Consider the following 22431-nt stretch of genomic DNA (forward strand, 5'->3'; position numbering starts at 1 on the left):
TGTTGTTTGGCATGGTCAACCTGTTTTCACGTGACGAACATGTGCATGCCGAAACTTTTTGGGCTTACTCGAAACTCCCAACTGTGCGGATTCCTATTGAAATGACTAGAACGCGTTCAGAGAAATTTCACAGAACAATGTTAAATGTCTTTATAAGGCATAAAGGGACGTAAACACAAAAGCATTTTTTCCTATTCAAGCTATTCAATGGGCTGGCATGTCACAATGCTGCTCCTGAAACTCAAACAGTATATGGCGCTAGCAACCATCAAAGTCAAGGGTTCGAATCCCAGGAATGCATAATTTGCTTGGATTCATGGTAATATGAATTGTCTACAAAATGTTACACTATTACAAGCATGTAAAATGGTCTATTGGTCATAGTTTAAAGGGATAATGAAACATGGAAATTCTACCAACTATCATTGATTTATTAGTTTTTCTTAATATTTTGAATTAGATTTTATACTTTCTGATTTCACTTGAATTTGAGTTAAAGTTTTAGTGATGCTGTTGTTCGCTTTTGTCAGTTTCATAAATTTTTTTTTTGGAGGGCCTTTTTTATTTGCATTTATTAGTTTAGTTTATTTCGTTTTAGTTATTTCAGTACTAAGCTAAATGAAAATGAGAAATGTTACCGTGGCAACTTTATACATTTTATTTTATTTCAGTTAATGTTCATTTTGTTTAAAATAATGAACAGTTTTAGTTTTAGTTAACCATAATAACCCTGAGAGTTCATGATTACAGATTTTTCATTTTACTATTCCTTTAAGTGCAATCGTACACAAACTTTAGTACTCAACAAAGTTCTCCTTATGGCATTCAAACCTCTGTGCTATTAAACTAGACATGTTCAGGTCAAGGGGATTGGATGTAAAGCTGGATGATACAAACCGTTTGCATTCCCATTAAATTCAGTGTCAGTTGCTTGAAAAGCATTCATATATTTCCAGTGCAGTAAATACACATAACGGCTGAATGCTTGAGATGTTTTCTAACAGACATGAGTTTTTTTACGGGTTATACGTGTCGTGTGTTACTAATATGACATGTCTGTGTTTGTTTCTCTGTCAGCATTCATCTCAGCTGGCTGTCCTTGGACTGGTATATGCTATGATGTGTAAACTCTGTCATGTGCATCTATCCAGGAAATATGTCTTTCCTCTTTCCCCTCGTTAGTTTAAATGTTAAACATGATGTTATATGGAAAGTCACACTCTCTCCTTAAATAATGTCTCTTATGTTGAAATTTGAGGTGCTACCTGAACTGAATCACAATGAAATGACATATGCAGCATATTTAAAGCTGTTTTCTAAGGCCAGCATCATTATTTCAACTGATAATACTGAGGGTTATTGATATAGCCTAAACAAACTCCTAACTGTAAGACTCTTGCACAATGAGACCAAAATTTTTGTATGTTTTTTTTTTCTTTTTCATCATCCTTTCCTATCAAAATTCTTGCTACGGATGCGAAAACAGAAAATCGAACCTGATCCGAATTTTTTTTATGATGTACAATAGTTTCAGAGGCAGTGTGTAAACGTGACTGACACAACGTAAGGCCATATTTATTTTTTAACGTGTGAAAATTTAGTGTGAAAAGACCTTAAAGGTCATATTTCATGATAACTGAGGTCTAGGTGCCATATAAGTTTCAAAACCGTCAGTCCACAGTAAAATTCACACAGCCTGCTTAAAGTAGCTGTGATTTTTCACTAACCGTTGTGACTTCCGTAAAAAGTTGACGTCAGAACTACACAGTCACCGCCTTCAGTCACCACCCCGAGCACCGCCCACCGTCCCAATCTCCTTTTGCCAAACCCCCAGACAACATTGCGTTCATGCTATTGCAGAGCAACAACATTGCGGAAACATGTCGAAAATTTTAACTTTAACCATGAAACCAGATCGGCATTTGACCCAAAGTTGGGTTGAAACAACCCAGCATTTTTTAGAGTGTACTTAGTAATATTTTAGCTTCAGTTCATTATAATAACCCTGGGTGTTACTTTTCATTTAAATGTATTTACTTACTTATTCATTCATTCGTTTATTCTTTTTTTTATGTAGCTAGTAATACATCTTTCAAAAACGTTAAAAAAACACCTTCAAAAAACGTACATTAATTATATTATTAATATATTCATTGGCATGCCAACTAGACCTCTGGTTTTCAGCTATGTGGAATCTTTTTCTGCTACATGGAATATAAAACGATTGCTTTCATCATTAAACACATAAAATATAATGCAAAACAACACAAATACAGCCCAACATGAGCACAATACCAAACAGCAAAATAAGGGATTGAATTACACGTTAATTATCATATTAACTGGTGGCTGTTCATTTAAATGTTTCTCTCTTCAGTTTAGCAGCTATTGGCTCCAGAATGCATGAGGCAATATTGCGCAACGAGCACGCATTCCTGTCTAGAGCGCGTACGAGGTGCGTCAGCACTTTTCCAGCAGAAGCCGGTGCGCGTGGAGAGCTTTAATTACACGTTACGTTTTTCGTTTGTTTCATAATTCCGCATCACCATTAATAAGCCCGAGGAGGGACATACCGGCGTCTCTCTCGTATCCATTTCTCCAATCCGAAAGCGTAAGGATATGGTCTCATTCAGCTTTGACGCATCCCTTTCCAAACGTATGTGAACGAAGCCTGACGCAACGCGCATCCAGTCCGGGCTTAAGGTAAGGGGATCCCGTTCCATCACTGCCTTTCGTAACCCCCTGGATTTTAGTAGCATTATTATTCATGCGTAAAGCGCAGCTCTCCTCCCTTCGCCCTAGTGGTCAGCGGGGTTTATTAGTCCTCCTGAGTAATATAGACCCGGACAGGACAGCGCGCATGAGTGCTTAAAGAGACTCACAAGCGGACTGAACAAACTGTTCCGGTGGAAAAGAGTTGGATTTATATCTGTATATTCCGTTTTGTTATTTTATTTTATTCTATTTCACTGATATGGAAAAAGGTAAGACAAAAACACATGGCATTTTTTCCCATGTCAATATTGCTTGAATGAGATGATGAAATTCAACTTAAATTATTTCATTAAATATAACTCACTTTGGAGTTATGTAATTTGGAATGATATAATTAGGATTTAATTAGCAAATTGGTATTTAGGGATTGACCCCATTGGGTTTTTAAATGGCCAATACAGATGTCAGGATGAGAAATTTTTTTTCCCCAATGCCAGTATTTTGTCAAATGTTGCTTGTATGAGATGATCAAATTAAACTTACTTGAACACCATCTCTGTATTGAGACATCTATCAGTTTAGTCTTACAGAGTAAAACTTTAAAATAATGTTTGGATCATCTTTTGGACTTTTAATTATTATTGTAGATACATTTTGCAATATGGTATATAGGAGATTGACCCTTTTTTTAAATGGCCTGATGTCTGGAGAACATATAATTAAAAGAAGATATAATTCTGAAAAACAATATAATAATATAATATAAGTAATATAAGCAAATGAGATTTGTTACTTTTAAATTAACACTTATTTTACATAATAATTATGCAATATAAACTAAAGAAATACACTTAATCTACAAAACTACACTCTTAAAAATAAAGGTGCTTCAAGATGCCATAGAATAACCTTTTTGTCTAAATGGTTCCATAAAGAACCTTTAACATCTGAAGAACCTTTCTGTTTCACAAAATGTTCTTTGTGGTGAAAGAAGGTTCTTCAGATTATAAAAAGGTAAGAAAGAGATGGTTCTTTAAAGAACCTTTGACTGAATGGTTCTTTGTGGAACCAAAAATGGTTCTTCTATGGCATCGCTTGAAGAACCTTTTGAAGCACCTTTATTTTTAAGAGTGTATTTCAGAATTTCATATTTTATTCAATGTGTTGCTTAACATTTTTTTACAAACATGGACTGAAGATGTGCAGAATTCATATACACTTTTAAAAAAATGTATTGACATCTCTGGTTCCATGAAGAATCTTTAACATCCATTGAATCTTTCCGTTCCACAAAAGATTATTTATAGTGGGAAAATGTTCTTTTAAAATGTTCTTCGCACTTCTTTTACAATGTTCATTGAAAGGTTCTTTGGGGAACCCAAAATTGATCTTATATGCGGCATTGTGGCAAAAAAAAAAAACCTTTTGAAACCTTTTTTTTTTTTTAAAGACTTTAGTCAATTTTTGTAAAGGTAACCATGAACAGAAAATCTAGAGAAACAGAAATATCCTCAGTGTCCTTACCTGATGGGGTTGTCTCCATAGAAACCGAGCGAAACATGATGACGGAGTTCTGGAAGGAACATTCCAAGTTTGCAACAGTAGAGGAGATGATGCTGGATTCAAACGCTCAGGAACTGACCCAACACGAGCTGCCAGAGATCCTCTCCCTGCTCCCTTCTCTGGCTGCTTCTGATGTGCTGGAACTTGGTGCTGGAATCGGGTCAGTGATCACATTGTCTTTGACTTTGGATTCTGAAGAGACCTGCAGATCTCTGATGTTTGGGTGAACCATACGTACAAGTCCAAGTCCTATTTCACCAAAATAGCAGTTCATGTTTTGCATAAAGAAAATAAGACTAATAAAAAGAAATTAATAAAATAGGTTTTGTGTTAGAAATAAAATCATCATAAACTGAAGGCATTGCAACAAAAACTACCATGATGTATGAACACTTTACAAATTATACTTATTATTTACAAGATATTACAGATATATACAAACAACACTATAAAAAATTACGAGATCAATTCATGGCAACATATGTTTTAACATATGCTGTCAAACGATTAATCGCGATTAATCGCATAAAAAATAAAAGATTGTTTGCATAATATATGTGTGTTCTGTGTATATATATATATATATTTATGTATATATAAATACACGCACATACAGTATATATGTTGAAAATATTTACATGTATTTACATGTTTATATTCATAAATTTATATTATACATTTATATTATAAATAAATATATTTAATATATAAACAACATATTTTTCTGAAATATATACATGCATGTGTGTGTATTTATATATACATAATAAATATAAACAGCATTCATACATATATTATGTAAACAAAAACTTTTATTTTGGATGCGATTAATCGCGATTAATCGTTTGACAGCATTAGTTTTTATATTACTTGAACTCATTAAAATAATTGAACCAATTCATTTTGAAGTTATATGAGATTCAACAAGAAAGGAGTTTTAAAAATGAATTGAAATGACAAACAAGGAACATTAATTCAACAATACTCATTGTATACAAGTATACAATGCTATGTAGCAATACAATTATATGTCCCAGTGAAACTGTCAAATCAAAATGATGAAAATCTGGTGGAAATCTAATCAAAAGGTCAAATGGTTAGGTAATCTGTTTCTTGGCCAGTACTAAGCTTTTAAGCATGGTTTATTTGCTGCATTGTTATCATGACCTTTGCTCTTTTCAGTCGGTTCACACGTCACCTCATTGGCAAGGCCCGTCATGTGACCGCTGTGGACTTCATGGAGAAGTTTGTGGAAAAGAACAAAAAGGACAACAGTCACCTGGGCAACGCTGAATTCATCCAAGCTGATGTCACAAAGCTGGATTTCCCTAAACACAGGTATATATTCAGCCCTATAAACACAGCTACAGTGCATGCAGAATTATTAGGCCAGCCAATATTCTAATCGTATTTTTTTCCAAGCACATTTTACCAATACCAAACCACATCAATCTCAATACTACTATTAATTTTGTATATAATCATTTATATGATTATATACAAAGATAAAAAGATATCAATGGCAAAAGACTTGAAGAATTAAGATGAATAATTAGGTGTTAGACCAAGAATGAAAGGCTAAGAGTGCCATTGCTATGATTTCGAAAAGCACTGATTGGCCAAACTTTGGATACACCCCTAAGGAGTCATCAGTATTTTTGGTCCATTTTCCTAGAAAAGAAAGACAGTAAATAGTAAATGAGTAATGTCAGCTGTTAGAGTACAAGAGTGCACAGCTTCGCATTGATGGTTCCATGAAGAACATTTAACATCTATGGAATTTTTCCATTCCACAAAAGGTTCTTTGTAGCATAAAAAGGTTCTTTAGATCAGTGGTTCCCAACCCTGGTCCTGGAGGCACCCCAACACTGCACATTTTCCATATCTCTTTTCTCTGACACACCAATTTCAGATTTTGGAGTCTCTACTAATGAGCCGATGACCTGAATCAGGTGTGTTTGATTAAGGATACATGCAAAACGTGCAGTGTTGGGGTGCCTCCAGGACCAGGGTTGGGAACCACTGCTTTAGATCATTATTATTCCATTTTAATTTCATTGGGTATAAAAAGATCTGAGAAGATGCATCCCATCTCATTTGATGTCTTTCTCCAGCTTCCACTTCATCTCTCTGACACTTTCTCTTTCAGTTTGGATGTGGTCTTCTCTAATTGGCTGTTGATGTATCTGAGTGATCAGGAGCTGAAGTCATTGGCTGAGAAGTTCATCATGTGGCTCCGCCCAGGCGGCTACCTGTTCTTCAGGGAGTCCTGCTTTCACCAGTCAGGTTAGAGAAACAAGACCTTGTAATTTGACACTTAATGGCAGTGATTTCTTTTTGTTCTATTTCAGGGATGGGCAACTTTGATAGTGACGAGGGCCAGCATTTTTTCTCCTTTATACCAAGGGGCCAGATTACTAATCCACGTCCACACACCTTTTACACCGTCTTACTCAATTTCCTTTTTATTGAAGGAAATTAAAGTGTAACTAATGTCATTTGTTTTTAAAAAATTGCTTAATTGTTTAGATTTTTATAATGCATTAGCTTTTTGTCGATCCACTGGTTCACATTTAAAAATATGTAGCAAAAATAGCAGATGGGCTTATTGAAAAAGCAAATTCGTTCGTGCATATAGTGGTTTCCCCGGTAACTGCAGTACACAAAGCTGACGTGCAGTGCTCAAGTTTATTCAGTGAAATCATAGCCTTTTGAAGTTGAATCGTCATATTAATCCATATAGCAATTCTTGTCTTTCCGTCCCAAAAGACCTCTTATAATTTAGACTTTGTACCATTTAAGAGTTTGCATGGCCTTAAATGGAAACAATTTAACTGAAGACCCTTTAAGGACCCCCGGAAACCCTAATAAGAACAAAGTCCAGTGCAAACATTTCTGTCATGCATTTGGCAAAAAGCTTTTGTTGACTATGAATTTGACCTTTGAAATTTGAGGCAAGTGCAACTCTGGCGTCCCCGTTGTTTGTGAGCAGTGGTGTGATGGCGATTTAAAGGGGTCATATGATGCTGCTAAAAAGAACATTATTTTGTGTATTTGGTGTAATGAAATGTGTTTATGTGGTTTAAAGTAAAAAAAAACACATTATTTTCCACATACTGTACATTATTGTTTCTCCTCTATGCCCCGCCTTTTTGAAACGTGTCGATTTTTACAAAGCTCATCGGTCTGAAAAAGCGAGGTGTGTTGTGATTGGCCGAATACCTCAAGCATGAAATGTTACGCCCCTCACATACTGTTGATGCCGTGTCCGGCCGGAGCGACGAGACAAAATCATTAATACTGTGAGACTAAAAGTTACGCCTTCTTTCTTTGCGTGAACATTTGGGCAGTGTTTTGCAAATCTTCCCACATAGTGAGGTAGGTATGTGGGGTGTGTTAGAACGAGCCGTTTTAGGTAGGCATGGCTGACTCTTAACTTTTATAAAGAATATCTCTTTGGATTTGAGACTTTAGTCTTTGCGACTTTACAGATCATCTTTATGCACCAAGAGCTTGTAACACTCCAAAGAGAAAGGAAAAATTTAAATCGCATCCTATATGACCCCTTTAAATAAAATACAGATTTCCAAACATATGGGTATCCCCTTGAACTTGGTAAAAAGATCATCTGTTTACCATCTTGACTTGAAAATACTGTTTTCATGGTCAGTTTTTCATTTATAACTTTTATAAAGAATATCTCTTTGGATTTGAGACTTTAGTCTTTGCGACTTTACAGATCATCTTTATGCACCAAGAGCTTGTAACACTCCAAAGAGAAAGGAAAAATTTAAATCGCATCCTATATGACCCCTTTAAATAAAATACAGATTTCCAAACATATGGGTATCCCCTTGAACTTGGTAAAAAGATCATCTGTTTACCATCTTGACTTGAAAATACTGTTTTCATGGTCAGTTTTTCATTTATTATTTGCTAATGTTAATGAATGTTTACATTAGTGCACGTCCTACGCTGAAATTAATAGGGGAGCGGCTGGAAACTAGTGACCTCTCCTGGTTGGAGATGGTATTAACATCATAAACTGAAAGCAATCTTTACTTGACTTGCTTTTCAAATGTTTTAAAATTGATCATCCGAGTCTAATATGATCCAGCGGGCCGTACTAAAAGACACTAATAAATAAGTACTTAGTGTGACAAACCTGTATTTCTAGAATCTATAGTTATGCAAATAAATGATAAACACTTTAACCATAGTTTATTACAATTATTATTATTATTGGAGCCTAAAACGTTATTAAACACAAAAATGTAGGGCTTTATCATTCAAAAATAAAAGGGAGACACAATGAGTTACTGCATTTTGTTAACAATTACTAGAACAAATATATTTATACAGGTGCATCTCAATAAATTAGAATGTTGTGGAAAAGTTCATTTATTTCAGTAATTCAACTCAAATTGTGAAACTTGTGTATTAAATAAATTCAATGCACACAGACTGAAGTAGTTTAAGTCTTTGGTTCTTTTAATTGTGATGATTTTGGCTCACATTTAACACAAACCCACCAATTCACTATCTCAGCAAATTAGAATACTTCATAAGACCAATAAAAAAAACATTTTTAGTGAATTGTTGGCCTTCTGGAAAGTATGTTCATTTACTGTACATGTACTCAATACTTGGTAGGGGCTCCTTTTGCTTTAATTACTGCCTCAATTCGGCGTGGCATGGAGGTGATCCGTTTGTGGCACTGCTGAGGTGGTATGGAAGCCCAGGTTTCTTTGACAGTGGCCTTCAGCTCATCTGCATTTTTTGGTCTGTTTCTCATTTTCCTCTTGACAATACCCCATAGATTCTCTATGGGGTTCAGGTCTGGTGAGTTTGCTGGCCAGTCAAGCACACCAACACCATGGTCATTTAACCAACTTTTGGTGCTTTTGGCAGTGTGGGCAGGTGCCAAATCCTGCTGGAAAATGAAATCAGCATCTTCAAAAAGCTGGTCAGCAGAAGGAAGCATGAAGTGCTCCAAAATTTCTGTATATTCTTCCATGTAGTGTAGTGTTTAGCATAATTAAGATACTATTATATTTTTTTATTAACATTTTGAATTAGTTTCATATTTTGTACATATGTTTAGATTTTCAGTTTTTGTTTTACTTTTAAAGTTATTTTGTTGTGTTTTTTATTTTTATTAATTTTGTTTAAAATATGTCTGTACAGTTTTCAGTTTTAGTTTCAGTTATTTTAGTACATCAAGTTAAACTATATGAACATGAGAAATGTTGCCTTGGCAGTTAGCTGTAATACAATATGTTTAAAATTGTTTTATTTGTATATTTTATTTGTATATTTTATTTGAGTTATTTGCATATTTTATTTGAGTTCAAGTTTATTTTATTTCAAGTAACAAAAGTTTTAGTTAACTATAATTACCCTCATATAGCACGCAATGATCCTCATGCTTTATTACTTTTATTACAGCTTTAGAGTAGCATAATGAAGATTATTTAATATTGTAAAAGTTTAAGTTTTTCTATAAATTTTTATGTCTTTTTTACGTCCACAGGTGACTGCAAGCGAGATTTTAACCCCACGCACTACAGAAGCCCTGCTTACTACAACCACCTGATGTCGTCACTCCTGCTGGACGAATCAGATCAGACAGAGAAGAAATGCTACGGGTTTGACATGGTGCTCAATAAGACTGTTCAGACCTATGTGAAGGTAAACCAGTCAGTCAGCAAATTATTTTAAGGACATGAACTCTGTATAATAAACTGAAATGGAAATTATTTCTTTGTCTTAGATGAAGAACAACCAGAACCAGTTGTGTTGGCTCATGCAGAAAGTTTGTCGTGATGCTGTACAGCAGCATCAGGGCGGCTTTTCCACATTCCAGGAGTTTCTAGATAACCAGCAGTACACCAGAAGAGGAATCTTACGTTACGAGAAGATGTTCGGATCAGGATACGTCAGCACAGGCGGATTCAGCACAACAAAGGTCAGGAATGCAGAATATGTCGGGTCATACGTCCCCTAAGAAAGAAAGAAGAATTATTATTATTAATTACAATCTACAATCTACCTTTTCGAAAGGTACTTTTACCTTTAATACACCTAAAAGATGCATATTAGTACCATAAAGGTACACAATAATACATAAAGTGTACATATTAGTACCAAAATGGTACATATAAGTATTTTTTAAAAGGTACTGCCTCAGTGATAGCTTTTGTAGGCTACCTTTTTTCTGAGTGTATGAATATAAGTTAAGCTACATAATAATAACAGTCCAGCAGTTCAGTGAACAACGTGTTCATTTTGAGTAAAGTATATTTAGATACAATATTTCCACTTACCAAACCAAGGCACAGCAGAACCGCTGCAAAATTTGAAATTGTTCAATGAGTTGTTTTAAGATGAATTGTTGAATGAATGATTCCACCCTGAAAGAATAGGCGTTTTTTTAATGAATAATACGTTTTTAATGAATGAATAAGTCGAATGATTTATGCAAAAAATTTGTTCATAAAAACGAAAATTCGTTTCCGAGTGAGTATGTTTTTGAATGAATCTGTTGACTGAATGATTCAATCAATGACTCGTTTATTAAGACAGCAGCTTGTTTTGTTTCTAAATGATTCTAAAGCAACGTTTTGAATCGCTGTTGAATGAATGATTCAAGGATTCATTCGTAAAGACAGCTGCTTGTTTCGTTCGCAAATAAATATATTTTTGAATGAATCAGTTAAATAAATAATTTAATGACTCATTAATAAAGATTATTAATTTCGTTCCTCCCGTCCTGAATGAATAGGGTTTTTGAAACGATCATTTAAATGAATCATCATTGACTCAATTATAATATGGTCACTTGTCGCCACCTATTGGAGCAACTATGTAACTTTCAGAAACAAAGTACCAAAAGTGTTTACCAGACTAAAGTATTTGTAATAAAATTATTAACAATTTAAGCAATTAATGTATTAATATTTCTGTCATATACTTTAATTTTGGTTTTGAGGATTCCTAATTTTTGGCTCATGGCTCTGATCTCTTCATTCTCAGTGTTATCTCATCATTTTAGTGAATAATTAATGGTTTGTTTTCTCTCAATCTCTTTGATATATTAATCTGTAACCTATTAGGAGTTTGTTGATATGCTGAACTTGACCGCCGGACAGAAGGTTCTTGATGTTGGCTGTGGGATTGGAGGTGGAGATTTCTACATGGCCAAGGTGAGCCAAAATTTTTTACGTGTGATGGGTTTATGTGTTGCTTCAGAACGTGTTTCACTCTCCTCAAGTCTGTATTTCTCAGGACTTTTAAACAAGCAAACCGTAATTAAATATTATTAGACAGAAATTCTGTTTTGTCTATATTTTAGTGTGGCGATTCGATTAATTACTAACTTGCTGAATTATCTTTTTTAATGACAGACCTTTGGGGTTGAGGTTCTGGGCATGGACCTGTCATCAAACATGGTGGAGATTGCCATGGAGAGAGCCGTGAAGGAGAAACTGCCATTAGTAAACTGAGTTTTTCAGCAAATACCTAGCAACACCCTGACAACCACTCACAACACCCTGGCAACCACATAAAAAATGCAACAAACACAGAACAGCTTTGCAACTGCATTAAAACACTAGCAACCAACCATAACAAACTTGTAACTCCATAGCAAAAGCAACAACTCAGAACAGCTTTGCAACTGCATAGCAACACCCTGGCAACCACCCAGATCACTGTAGAAACCCCAAAGCAAATCACACACTACTCAGAACAGCATGTCAACTGTATAGCAACACCCTGGCAGCCACATAGCAAAACCCACCAAACTGCTCTAAACAGCTCAGGAACCACATAGCAACACCCTAGAAACCACCTATAACAACCTAGCAATTGCATAGCAACACCCTGGTAAGCAGCCATAGCATAATAGCAACAACTTTATCAACTTTACAATATTAATCTAGCATCTACATAGCAACACCCTGACAACCACCCAGAAAACCCTAGCAACTACATAGCAAAATACAACAACTAGTAGTTTCACAACTGTATAGCAACACCCTGGTAACCACACACAACGCCCTGGCAACCTATTACGACTAGGTTGTTACTATGTAGCAACACCTGGTAACCACCCATAACACCATAGCAGCCACCTTTAACAACCTACTGTAGCAACTGCATGGCAACACCCTGGTAACCACCCATAACACCATAGCAGCCACCTTCAAACACTTAGCAACTGCATGGCAACACCCTAGGAACCACCTATCACAACCAGGTTGTTACAACACAGCAACACCCTGGTAACCACCCATAACACCATAGCAGCCACCTATAATAATCTATCAACTGCATAGCAACACCCTGTTAACCACACACAACACCCTGGCAACCATCTATTACAACTAGGTTGTTACTACATAGCAACAACCTGGTAACCACCCATAGCACCATAGCAGCCACCTATAACAATCTAGCAACTACATAGCAACATCCTGACAACCACACACAACACCCTAGCAACCACCTATAACAACTGCATAGCAACACCCTAACAGCCTAGTACTAAGTTTTTCCACAGGAATTTAGAAATCTCTTTTAAAATGTTAAATAATGACACTTTCAACTCGCATAGCTTTGAGAATGAACAGAGCTGCATTCTGGGAAAGCTCTGAGAGTCGCTCAGCACTTCCTGATGGTAGAGTAACTGTCTGTCCTTCCTCTACAGGTGCAGTTTGAGGTGTCAGATGCCACAAAAAGAAGGTTTCCTGATGCTGCGTTTGATGTGGTTTACAGCAGAGACACGATTCTGCATATCAGGGACAAACTTGACCTCTTCGGAAAGTTTTATGTGAGTGTTCTCACAAGTAAAATCCTGCATGTGTGCATTAATTTCATGTCTGTCACGTCATATGTCACAGAAATAGCTTACTCTATGTGTGCGCATAAGGGTTGTGTGTGTGTATGAGGATATACAAATGATTATCTGTGTGCTGTAGGTCTAAATATACTGTCACTGGGTAGCAGGTGTTCCAGTGAATATATGTGTGTAGGTTTTTGTGTATGTGGTTTTAACAGTTATCTTCCCCTTGAGCCTTCTTTATTTATTTTTTACTAAGACTCAAATGAGTGACACATTATGTATGGCTTATAAAAACAAGCCTTTGCATTTGTATTGAACTATGGAGGATTCATCCAAATAGGCAAATGCAGTGAAGCACAGTAAGCAAATGCTGATGTGGAAAATAATTCTCAGGAAATAAAGAGAAAAGAATGTGCGTTTTTTTCCTCTACTGGACAAATGAGGCATTGTCTTAGAAGTGATGAAAGAATGTGTATTTTGAGTTAACTCTTCTTTTAATGTGTGTTTCAGTCATGGCTGAAGCCGGGCGGTAAACTTCTGATCAGTGACTACTGCTGTGGAGAGAAGCCTTGGTCTCCAGCGTTTCAGGATTACGTTAACCAGCGGGGATATATCCTCTACACACCTCAGAGATACGGACAAGTACAGACCTCATAAAATCATAGTGTACTATTAAAGCTTGTTTGGACTGAGATTTAGTATTGATCTGTTATGTAATGCTGATATCGGTCACTACGATGCTGAATATGCCACACACAAAAAAGCTGGAGCAGGAACAAAGGGCTTGTTTATGCTCTTGCTGAGTGTGTTTGTGTGTGTTTTTCAGTTCCTGAGCGAGGTGGGATTCAGTAATGTTCGCGCTGAGGACAGAACAGAGCAATTTATTCAGGTTATAAAGGCTGAACTGCAGAGAGCCGAGGAGATGAAGGAGGAGTTTATACAGGTAAACACACACTCCTGCTCATGTAACGTCTGCATTACATTTACAACCACACATTTGCATACTGTTGAAGGAAATATTTCCCCTTTTCCCCTCCCTTTTCATTTAAGCTACATTTGCAGGCATTGAAGACATGTTTCACTTTCATTTAAGAGGTATTCGCCCAAAAATGCAAATGCACTCAACCTTCCAATGCAAGCCATTCTAGATGTAGATGAGTTTGTTTGTTCATGGGAACATATTTGGAGAAATCACCTGCTCACCGGTGGATCCTCTGCAGTGAATGGGTGCCGTCAGAATGAGAGTCCAAACAGCTGATAAAAACATCACAATAATCCACAATTAATATTATGTTGAGAGGACACATATTTTATCCAGAAGCAACAGTTTAAAGTTAAAAATGTCTTAAAGGGATAGTTCACCCAAAAATGAAAATTCTGTCATCATTTACTCACACTCATGTCGTTCCAAACCTGTATGAGTTGCTTTCTTATGTTGAACACAAAAGAAGATATTTTGAAGATTGCTGGTAATCAAACAGTTGGTGGTTGCCATTGACTTCCATAGTATTTTTTTTCCTACTATGGAAGTCAATGGCAACCACCAACTGTGGTTGGTGTTTTTTGGGGGGATTTTTGGGTGAACTATCCCTTTAAGGATTTGTTTTTTATGTATCTTTCACTTCACAAGAACTTAATTGAGGGACTGGAGTTGTGTGGATTACTTGTGGATTATTGTGATGTTTTTATCAGCTGTTTGAACTCTCATTCTGACGGCACCCATTCACTGCAGAGGATCCATTGGTGAGCAAGTGATATAATGCTATATTTCTCCAAATCTGTTCCCATGAAGAAACAAACTCATCTACATCTTAAATTTGTGATTTTTGGGTGAACTATTCCTTTAAAGTTTGCATGCATATTGTTGGAAAGCAAGCAGCTTACCATGTACTCTTGTAACCTCTGTCTCCTCCACAGGAGTTCTCTCAGGAAGACTATGATGCTGTTGTAAACGGATGGACAGAAAAACTGCAGCGCTGTGAGACTGGAGACCAACGCTGGGGGCTTTTCTATGCCACCAAAGAATGAGAGAGAGAGGAACAATCCAACTAATGATCAAATTCAAATCAATATATTTCAGATGCTATATTAAACTCACTGTTCTATCTAATTCTGTGAATTGCACAACAGTGCGCAAGCTTTGAGTATCAGAGCTGTAAGACCGACATACTGTTATGCAGCATAAATTAATAAAATTCTACTTTTCTATATTATTTTATTAGTTTATTGTTTTGATTGTATATGCTAGGGCTTTTAATGTGTTTGATCAAATCCTCAAAGTCAAAATCTATGATGTAAACAGCTGTTAATACACAGTGAACCTTAATTCTAATACCTATTATCTATTGCACACTATACCTTAATAGTAACTACAGATAAACACAGAAATAAATACAATAAATAAATAAATAAAACAATAATATCTGCAGTTATCTTCCAAGACACATTTTTGTCAATTTTTGTATTAGCTAAGCTTAATATCTCAGCGAAACCTTACAGAGAAAATCATGTCTGTCTGTCATGATTTGGTCAGTGTAATCATATATGATATTTTTATATTACCCAAAACGTAAAATACACAGACACAACAAATTGTATTTTTGTGTGTGTGTGTGTGTGTGTGTGTGTGTGTGCAGGGCCGCATTAACCATTGGGCTAAGCGGGGCTGAAGCCCCGGGGCCCGAGCAAGGAGGGGGCCCGTGATTGGCTGTGGAGTAGATTGACGGACATCGGTAGCGCCCATGGGCGTCGCTAGGCCATTTTTAGGGGGGCTATAGCCCGTACAGCGCCTGACTAAACTAAGAGTTATTTTTTTTAACGTTTTAATTGCGCCTTGTGTTTAAACGTTCGAATATACATAGTTATGTGTCAAAATGCCTGTCTCCTCGTCAACACAGTTATTTGTGTCTTAAATGAACGTTAATAGTTAAAGATAAAGCATGTGCACTAGTTGGCTATTATGCGATCCTGGCATTATATGATGAGATTTTAAAGGGATATTCACCCAGAAATTAAAATACTGTCATTGTTTACTCAGTTTCAAGTTGTTCTGAACCTGTATGAATTTCTTTGTTCTCCTCAACATAAAAGAAGATATTTTGAAGAATATTCGTAACCACCAGAAAGCTTCTGTCCCTGTTGACTCCAATAGTGATTTTTCTTCTCTATACTATGGAAGTCATGGGGCACAGACACTGTTTGGTTACCAGTATTGTTCCAAATATATACACTCTAAGAAATGCTGGGTTAAATATAACCCAGTGCTGGGTAAAATAGGGACTAACCCAGCGGTTGGGTTACTACCCAGAAGGTGTATTGTTCCAAATATATACACTCTAAGAAATGCTGGGTTAAATATAACCCAGTGCTGGGTAAAATAGGGACAAACCCAGCAATTGGGTTGTTTTGACCCAGCGGTTACCTTCTGGGTAGTAACCCAACCGCTGGGTTAGTCCCTATTTTACCCAGCACTGGGTTGTATTTAACCCAGCATTTTTTAGAGTGTAAGTTTGCATTCAACAGCAGAATGAAACTCATTCAGGTTTAGAACAACAACAATATAACTTTAATTTTTGGGTGAACTATTCCTCCAAAGCAGCCTAATATAGCTGCTGTTGCCATTTGTGTCAGTAATGTAAATTAAACATTAGAAAGAAAATCACTCACTGTCCTTGACCGATCGCTTTTGTAAAATAATGTATCTTGAATTTATACAGTGAAGACTATTCAGTCTATTTCTAGTCTATTTATTTATACAATATATTTCTTATTCAGTGCTTTAAGTGTTTGTAGGTCAATTTCTTTGTTCTATTGTAATTCATGACTGTTTACTTGTCTTCAGCATGTTTGTTTTTACATAGCCTAGTATTTCTTTAGTAGTATTTTTTTTTATTTTGAGATATTGGAATTGGTAACAAGAATTACGGCTTACGGCTCTGCAGTAAGTCATAGGCCCATTGAGGTCTTAATGCAGCCCTGTTTGTGTGTGTGTGTGTGTGTGTGTGCATGTTTATGTAGTTTATGAGGACACAAATTTGTATAATAACATGGGTATGACAGGTAGTACAACGAGAAGGTGATTTATGAGGACATTTTCAGTGTCCCCGTAATTCAAAAGGCTTATAAATAATTCAGAATGAGTTTTTTTGAAAATCTAAAAATGCAGAAAGTCTCCTGTAAGGGGTAGGTTTAGGGGTAGGGTTGGTGTAGAGCAATAGAATATACGGTCTGTACCGTATAAAACCCATTACGCCTATGGAGAGTCCCCATAAACCATAAAAACAAACCTGTGTGTGTGTACAATGCAGCATAAATTAATTTTAAAAGTAAAATGTATTTGCTATCATTTAATATACAATATAATGCTAAAATATGAAATAAAGTATTTAAATAAATACATTTGATTTTGTTTTATTTTTGTAGTAACCTGTATTAAAGAAGATGATATTAGTATATAAATGAAAGGTCATTCATAAAAGTGTTTCATATAAAATATAGCCTATAATAAAACGAAATGTGATAACGTGTAAAAAATACTTAAAATCATATAATATTAAAACAAAATTATATACATATATATGAAAGTTATGATGAAAAAAATATGACATAGGGAACTAACTCTCTAAAAGAAAAAAGTGTGCAGATGAGATGTGCTCTGTGGAGCTCTGGGTGGGAGTGTCACGTAAAATCATATAATATTAAAACAAAATTATATACATATATATGAAAGTTATGATGAAAAAAAATATGACATAGGGAACTAACTCTCAAAAAGAAAAAAGTGTGCAGATGAGATGTGCTCTGTGGAGCTCTGGGTGGGAGTGTCACGCCACACACACACACACACAGAGAGAGAGAGAGAGAGAGAGAGAGAGAGAGAGAGAGAGAGAGAGAGAGACGCTGAAGGAGGAAGAATGAACCATCTGCATCTCTTTTCATCTGACGTGTGTTTTAACCCTCATGATGGCGAGACTGAGCGAACACGGGATCCGGCTGAGCTCTGTGTGTAGTGTACTCTTTCTTAACTTCTCTAAACTCTTTTCTCACGCTCTACGATGTACTTTACGATGATTGTATTGCGTAATGTTGTTTTTATAGATGAGCCCGTCGTACCTGGAGAGCAACTCCACCAGTCACACATGGCCCTTCAGTGCGGTCGCGGAACTCATCGGTGAGCAAAACACAAATGCATTCATCTATTCAGAGGAAAAACTCAGGTTTTGTCAGGAACTGGCGATACTTTCGGTTTAAACTTCCGCGAATCTCATAGACAATAAATGCGCACATCACTTGCGCACCTGTTGCAGCTCTTTTAAGGCAATCTACAGTACCTTACGGATAATGCTTAAATGATCATTAATGGCGCAATGTTAAAACTCAACGCGCATAATGCATTTTGCGTGGTAAAGTTGCGTTTTGGATTAAATGCATAGTGGATCCGAACACTTACAATGTCCGAATCTCATTGCATTTAATAATAAAATACAACATAGAGCAACACTATGGTTGGTTTGGTGCCCCAGTGAATGCATAAACTGATTTAGTTCGGATAAACGCATCTACAAATGCATAAATGCAAATAAAAAAATAAAAATGAATGTAAATAAAGCCAATTACGAACACTTTACAAGCAAAGCATTTATCAAAAATAGGTTTGTTGGGTTTAACGTTACTACAACTATAGATGTAGTGTTCAAAGGAAGACTAATGAATGTGTCGCCTGTGTTTGTGAAACGTGATGAACTACACGTGCGGTTTCTCTGCTAGGATAGATGGTTTATGGTAAAGGCTGATGGAAATATGTAAAGCTTTCAGGGTCGGATCTCAGTACCGTTAGAGACAGGTGTCAGGAAACTGCGTTCCTGTCGTGCTTGCCTTTGATTACTTAATGATCAAGATTTGAGGTTTAACAAAATCCTCTTAATATTTCTGCAGTTTCCTCTTGACTTCCTGTTAAACGGCTTGTGTGTCTTTTTAGGTTGTAGGTTATATTAAGAGATCTGCCTTTTTGCAATGGCTTGCAGTTTAAGAGAAAACAGAAAGTGCTGCAAAAAGCATTCATGTTGTGCATGTACAATAAATAATGCAGTTGTACTCAAATTATATACACTTTTCTGCATGTGTTGTAGATAACGCATCTGACCCAGGAGTCACAGCCAAGAACATATGGATTGATGTTGTGACGGTCAGAGAACAGCTGTGCCTCAGTTTTATGGACAACGGGAGCGGTATGACGCCCAACAAACTGCACAAAATGCTCAGGTGTGTGAAAACCGACACGAATGATGCCTCAAGTCTTGTTGAGGTGAGACATTTTGTGAAAAGAATTCTCTTTTTTTCACAGCTTTGGATTCACTGAGAAAGGCTCCAGTAAAAGCAGTCATCAGCCCATCGGCGTATACGGAAATGGGTTTAAGTCAGGTTCAATGCGTCTTGGCCGCGATGCTCTGATCTTCACAAAAAATGGTGGCTGTCAGAGCGTGGGCATGTTGTCTCAAAGCTTCTTACAGGCCATTAAAGCTCAGGCTGTGATCGTACCCATCGCCCCGTTCAACCAACAGACCAATATCCTTCTGTTCAGTAGAAATACGGGTCTTTCAACTCAAGACTTGGAACATTTTTCTGTTTGATTAACCCTCCTGTTGTGTTCAAAAGCTTTTGTGTTTGGGGTAAACTAATTCACATTGGTTTGCATACAATTTGCCAAAATCCCTTTGAAAAACACTAAATATTCATATAAAAACAGAAAATGACTATTCTATACAAAATATAAAATATGTGAGAAATATAATAAGTTCTCATGAACTTCGTATCTGAGTGTTGGACAAGATACAGTAAAGTTTATTTCACTTCACTCTATAGTGTTCTTTAAAGTGTTAATTGCATGGAAACCAATGGGGATCGATAGGGGAGTCAATGAGTCCCCAACACAAAAGTCCTAACAATTTTTGTATAGCCTTTTCAAAACACATCTATGTGTCGAAACTTTGCGTGCACATTCTTGACCATAAATGAGAAATTTTCACCCCATTCCAAGAAGAAATAAATAGTTTAACCAGTATTTTGAACAGTTTGAAAACTAGTTGGAGTCAAATACACAACAGGAGGATTAAAGAAAAAATAAGATGCATGTATTTGTTTTGCGTGCATGTGCATGTAGTCTTTGCATACAGATTGTAGACAAGTAGACTATATGCATAGACTATATACATACAGAAAAAATAAGATGCATGTATTTGTTTTGCATGCATGTGCATGCACTCTGTGCATATAGACTGTAAACGGATGTCTCAGTGGGACAAAACATTGCCTTTAACTCCTGCCTCACAGGCGCTGGTGGTAACAGAGGATTCAGAGGCGAGTCTGAGAGCCATCCTGAAATATTCTCTCTTCCAGAGTGTCTCTGAGTTACAAGAGCAGTTGGACTCCATTCAGGGCAAAAAAGGAACCAAGATACTCATCTGGAACATCCGCAGGTCTGTCATCTGGTAGTTTTCAAACTACTTTGCCAGAGTTGCATGTTGTAGTGAAAGATGACGTTACAGAGCAAATGCAGACAGGAGAACCATTATGTTCAGTGTCATAATTCATTTGCATGTGATTTACATGTTGCATGCAGGTGAGTGTACTGACTCTGTCATAACAACACACTCCTGATTTGTGTTTGTTTTGAATATAATATACCCTGAACTGCTTCAGTTCAATGAATCAAGTCATTTGAATCACCCTAAAGCATGTGATTCTCTCAACTCTTAACGAATAGTATATTTAAGCAATCAGATATGCAACTGGCTACTTTCTAATCATATTTCTGTGTTTACTTGCATTTTTGAGTACATTTACAAGCTTTTATCTCAGATACCTATGGAAGCCAATTCCCACTATGGAATAAAAAATCAATAAAGGTAACTTTTTATTTCACAGTTTGGACTTTTCCTTACAACTTTATATCTGAATTGTGAGTTTATATCTCACAATTCAGACTTCTGTCTCACAATTCAAGACAGAACACAAGATAACTCGCAATTACAAAAAAACAACAACTGTGATATGTACATTTCATATATCTTGCTATTATAAGTTTACATTTCACAATTATAAAATTTTCTTTGAATTCTAAGTTTATACCTCAAAATTCTGAGTTTATATCTCACAATTCTGATTTGTTTAAGGTCCGAATTGTCAGATAAAAAGTTGCATTCTTTTTATCTCGTGCTTCCATAGATATCTGGACTTTTACAGTGTTTCACTTTATTTGATGGACATTTTTTTTGGTTTGAATGGTAGATTTTGTGATATGTGTTTATTAGCCACTTCCTTGATAGATTAAATGCAATATGCAAGTATGTTTTATCTGAAACTGATAAAGTGTTTTCCTTAAATGCAAGTCGCTTAGGATAAAAAAAAGTGTCGGACAAATGCTAAAAGTGCAAATGTAATCAGCATAACTCTTTTACATTTGGACCGTTTGATAAATAAAAATAAACAGATAAGCATTGAAAAATAAAGCTAAAATATTGAGTGTTTTTCTAATTTAAAAAAAAAAAAAATTTATCCAAAGATATTTCTCTTTCTAACTTGAATGCAAAAATACTGAATGATTTAAAATCATTTTTGTCTTTAAATCAAATTTGTACAATCTTCTCTCACAGAAATAAAGATGGAAAGCCAGAGTTTGACTTTGACACGGATGCGGAGGACATCCGTCTGCCAGAGATCCAATCGGAGGAGACGCAGGGAAAATGGAGGAGAGATTATTACAAGCACCGCAGAGACAGTAACAGCGTCCCTGAGATGGAGTTTTCTCTCAGAGTGAGTGAGAGAGAGAGATGACCAACAGAGCGAGAAACTTCCTGATATTTATGGCCTGTGGTTGTTTTACAGTGTGAATGCAAATATGTATGCGTGTGCGGCTGTGCGTGCGTATGTGTGTGTGTGTGTGTGTGTGTGTGTGTGTGAGTGAGTGTGTGCGTGCGTGCATGTGTGTGTGTGTGTGCATGCGTGCATATGTGTGTGTGTGTGTGTGTGTGTGTGTGTGAATTTTAGGTGGAGCTGAGAGAACGATAATACAGATATTTATAACCTGTGGTTGTTTTACAGTGTGAATGCAAATATGTATGCGTGTGCGGCTGTGCGTGCATGTGTGTGTGTGTGTGTGCTTGTGTGTGTGTGTGTGTGTTTGTGTGAGTGTGTGTGTGCGTGCGTGCATGTGAGTGAGTGTGCGCGCATGCGTGCATGTGTGTGTGTGCGTGCATGTGTGTGTGTGTGTGTGTGTGTGTGTGTGTGTGAATTTTAGGTGAGAATGATAA

General features: G+C 36.3%; 3 protein-coding genes across 4 annotated transcripts in view; 2 read left to right on the top strand and 1 right to left on the bottom strand.

Moving 5' to 3' along the window:
• Nucleotides 1-4300, bottom strand: part of kcnip1a (Kv channel interacting protein 1 a) — an 84829-nt gene extending 80529 nt beyond the window's left edge. Inside the window, exon 1 of the mRNA XM_016234210.1 lies at nucleotides 4240-4300. Coding sequence (XP_016089696.1) covers nucleotides 4240-4276 — 37 coding nt within the window. The 5' untranslated portion in view covers nucleotides 4277-4300. The remainder of the gene's footprint in view (nucleotides 1-4239) is intronic.
• On the top strand, nucleotides 2457-15336 carry LOC107552346 (phosphoethanolamine N-methyltransferase 3-like). Of its 2 annotated transcripts, none has more exons than XM_016234207.1 (12): nucleotides 2457-2703; nucleotides 4261-4438; nucleotides 5461-5616; nucleotides 6428-6564; nucleotides 9812-9969; nucleotides 10052-10246; nucleotides 11394-11483; nucleotides 11685-11774; nucleotides 12989-13111; nucleotides 13634-13765; nucleotides 13950-14066; nucleotides 15041-15336. In XM_016234207.1, exons 2-12 carry the CDS (start codon nucleotides 4275-4277, stop codon nucleotides 15149-15151), a joined length of 1473 nt encoding a protein of 490 aa, XP_016089693.1. In that variant the 5' UTR covers nucleotides 2457-2703; nucleotides 4261-4274; the 3' UTR covers nucleotides 15152-15336. The 2 variants fall into 2 exon arrangements, with proteins under 2 accessions (XP_016089693.1, XP_016089692.1); XM_016234206.1 differs by lacking the exon at nucleotides 2457-2703 and adding an exon at nucleotides 2803-2984.
• A 2679-nt stretch (nucleotides 15337-18015) lies between these two features.
• The window catches only part of LOC107552349 (MORC family CW-type zinc finger protein 4-like), a 20377-nt gene continuing 15961 nt past the window's right edge, over nucleotides 18016-22431 (top strand). Inside the window, exons 1-6 of the mRNA XM_016234211.1 lie at nucleotides 18016-18124; nucleotides 18221-18293; nucleotides 19252-19384; nucleotides 19467-19687; nucleotides 20451-20598; nucleotides 21775-21934. Coding sequence (XP_016089697.1) covers nucleotides 18083-18124; nucleotides 18221-18293; nucleotides 19252-19384; nucleotides 19467-19687; nucleotides 20451-20598; nucleotides 21775-21934 — 777 coding nt within the window. The 5' untranslated portion in view covers nucleotides 18016-18082. The remainder of the gene's footprint in view (nucleotides 18125-18220; nucleotides 18294-19251; nucleotides 19385-19466; nucleotides 19688-20450; nucleotides 20599-21774; nucleotides 21935-22431) is intronic.

The sequence above is a fragment of the Sinocyclocheilus grahami genome, unplaced genomic scaffold, assembly GCF_001515645.1.
Source record: "Sinocyclocheilus grahami isolate Dianchi unplaced genomic scaffold, SAMN03320097.WGS_v1.1 scaffold447.1, whole genome shotgun sequence".
In the NCBI taxonomy this organism is placed as follows: domain Eukaryota; kingdom Metazoa; phylum Chordata; class Actinopteri; order Cypriniformes; family Cyprinidae; genus Sinocyclocheilus; species Sinocyclocheilus grahami.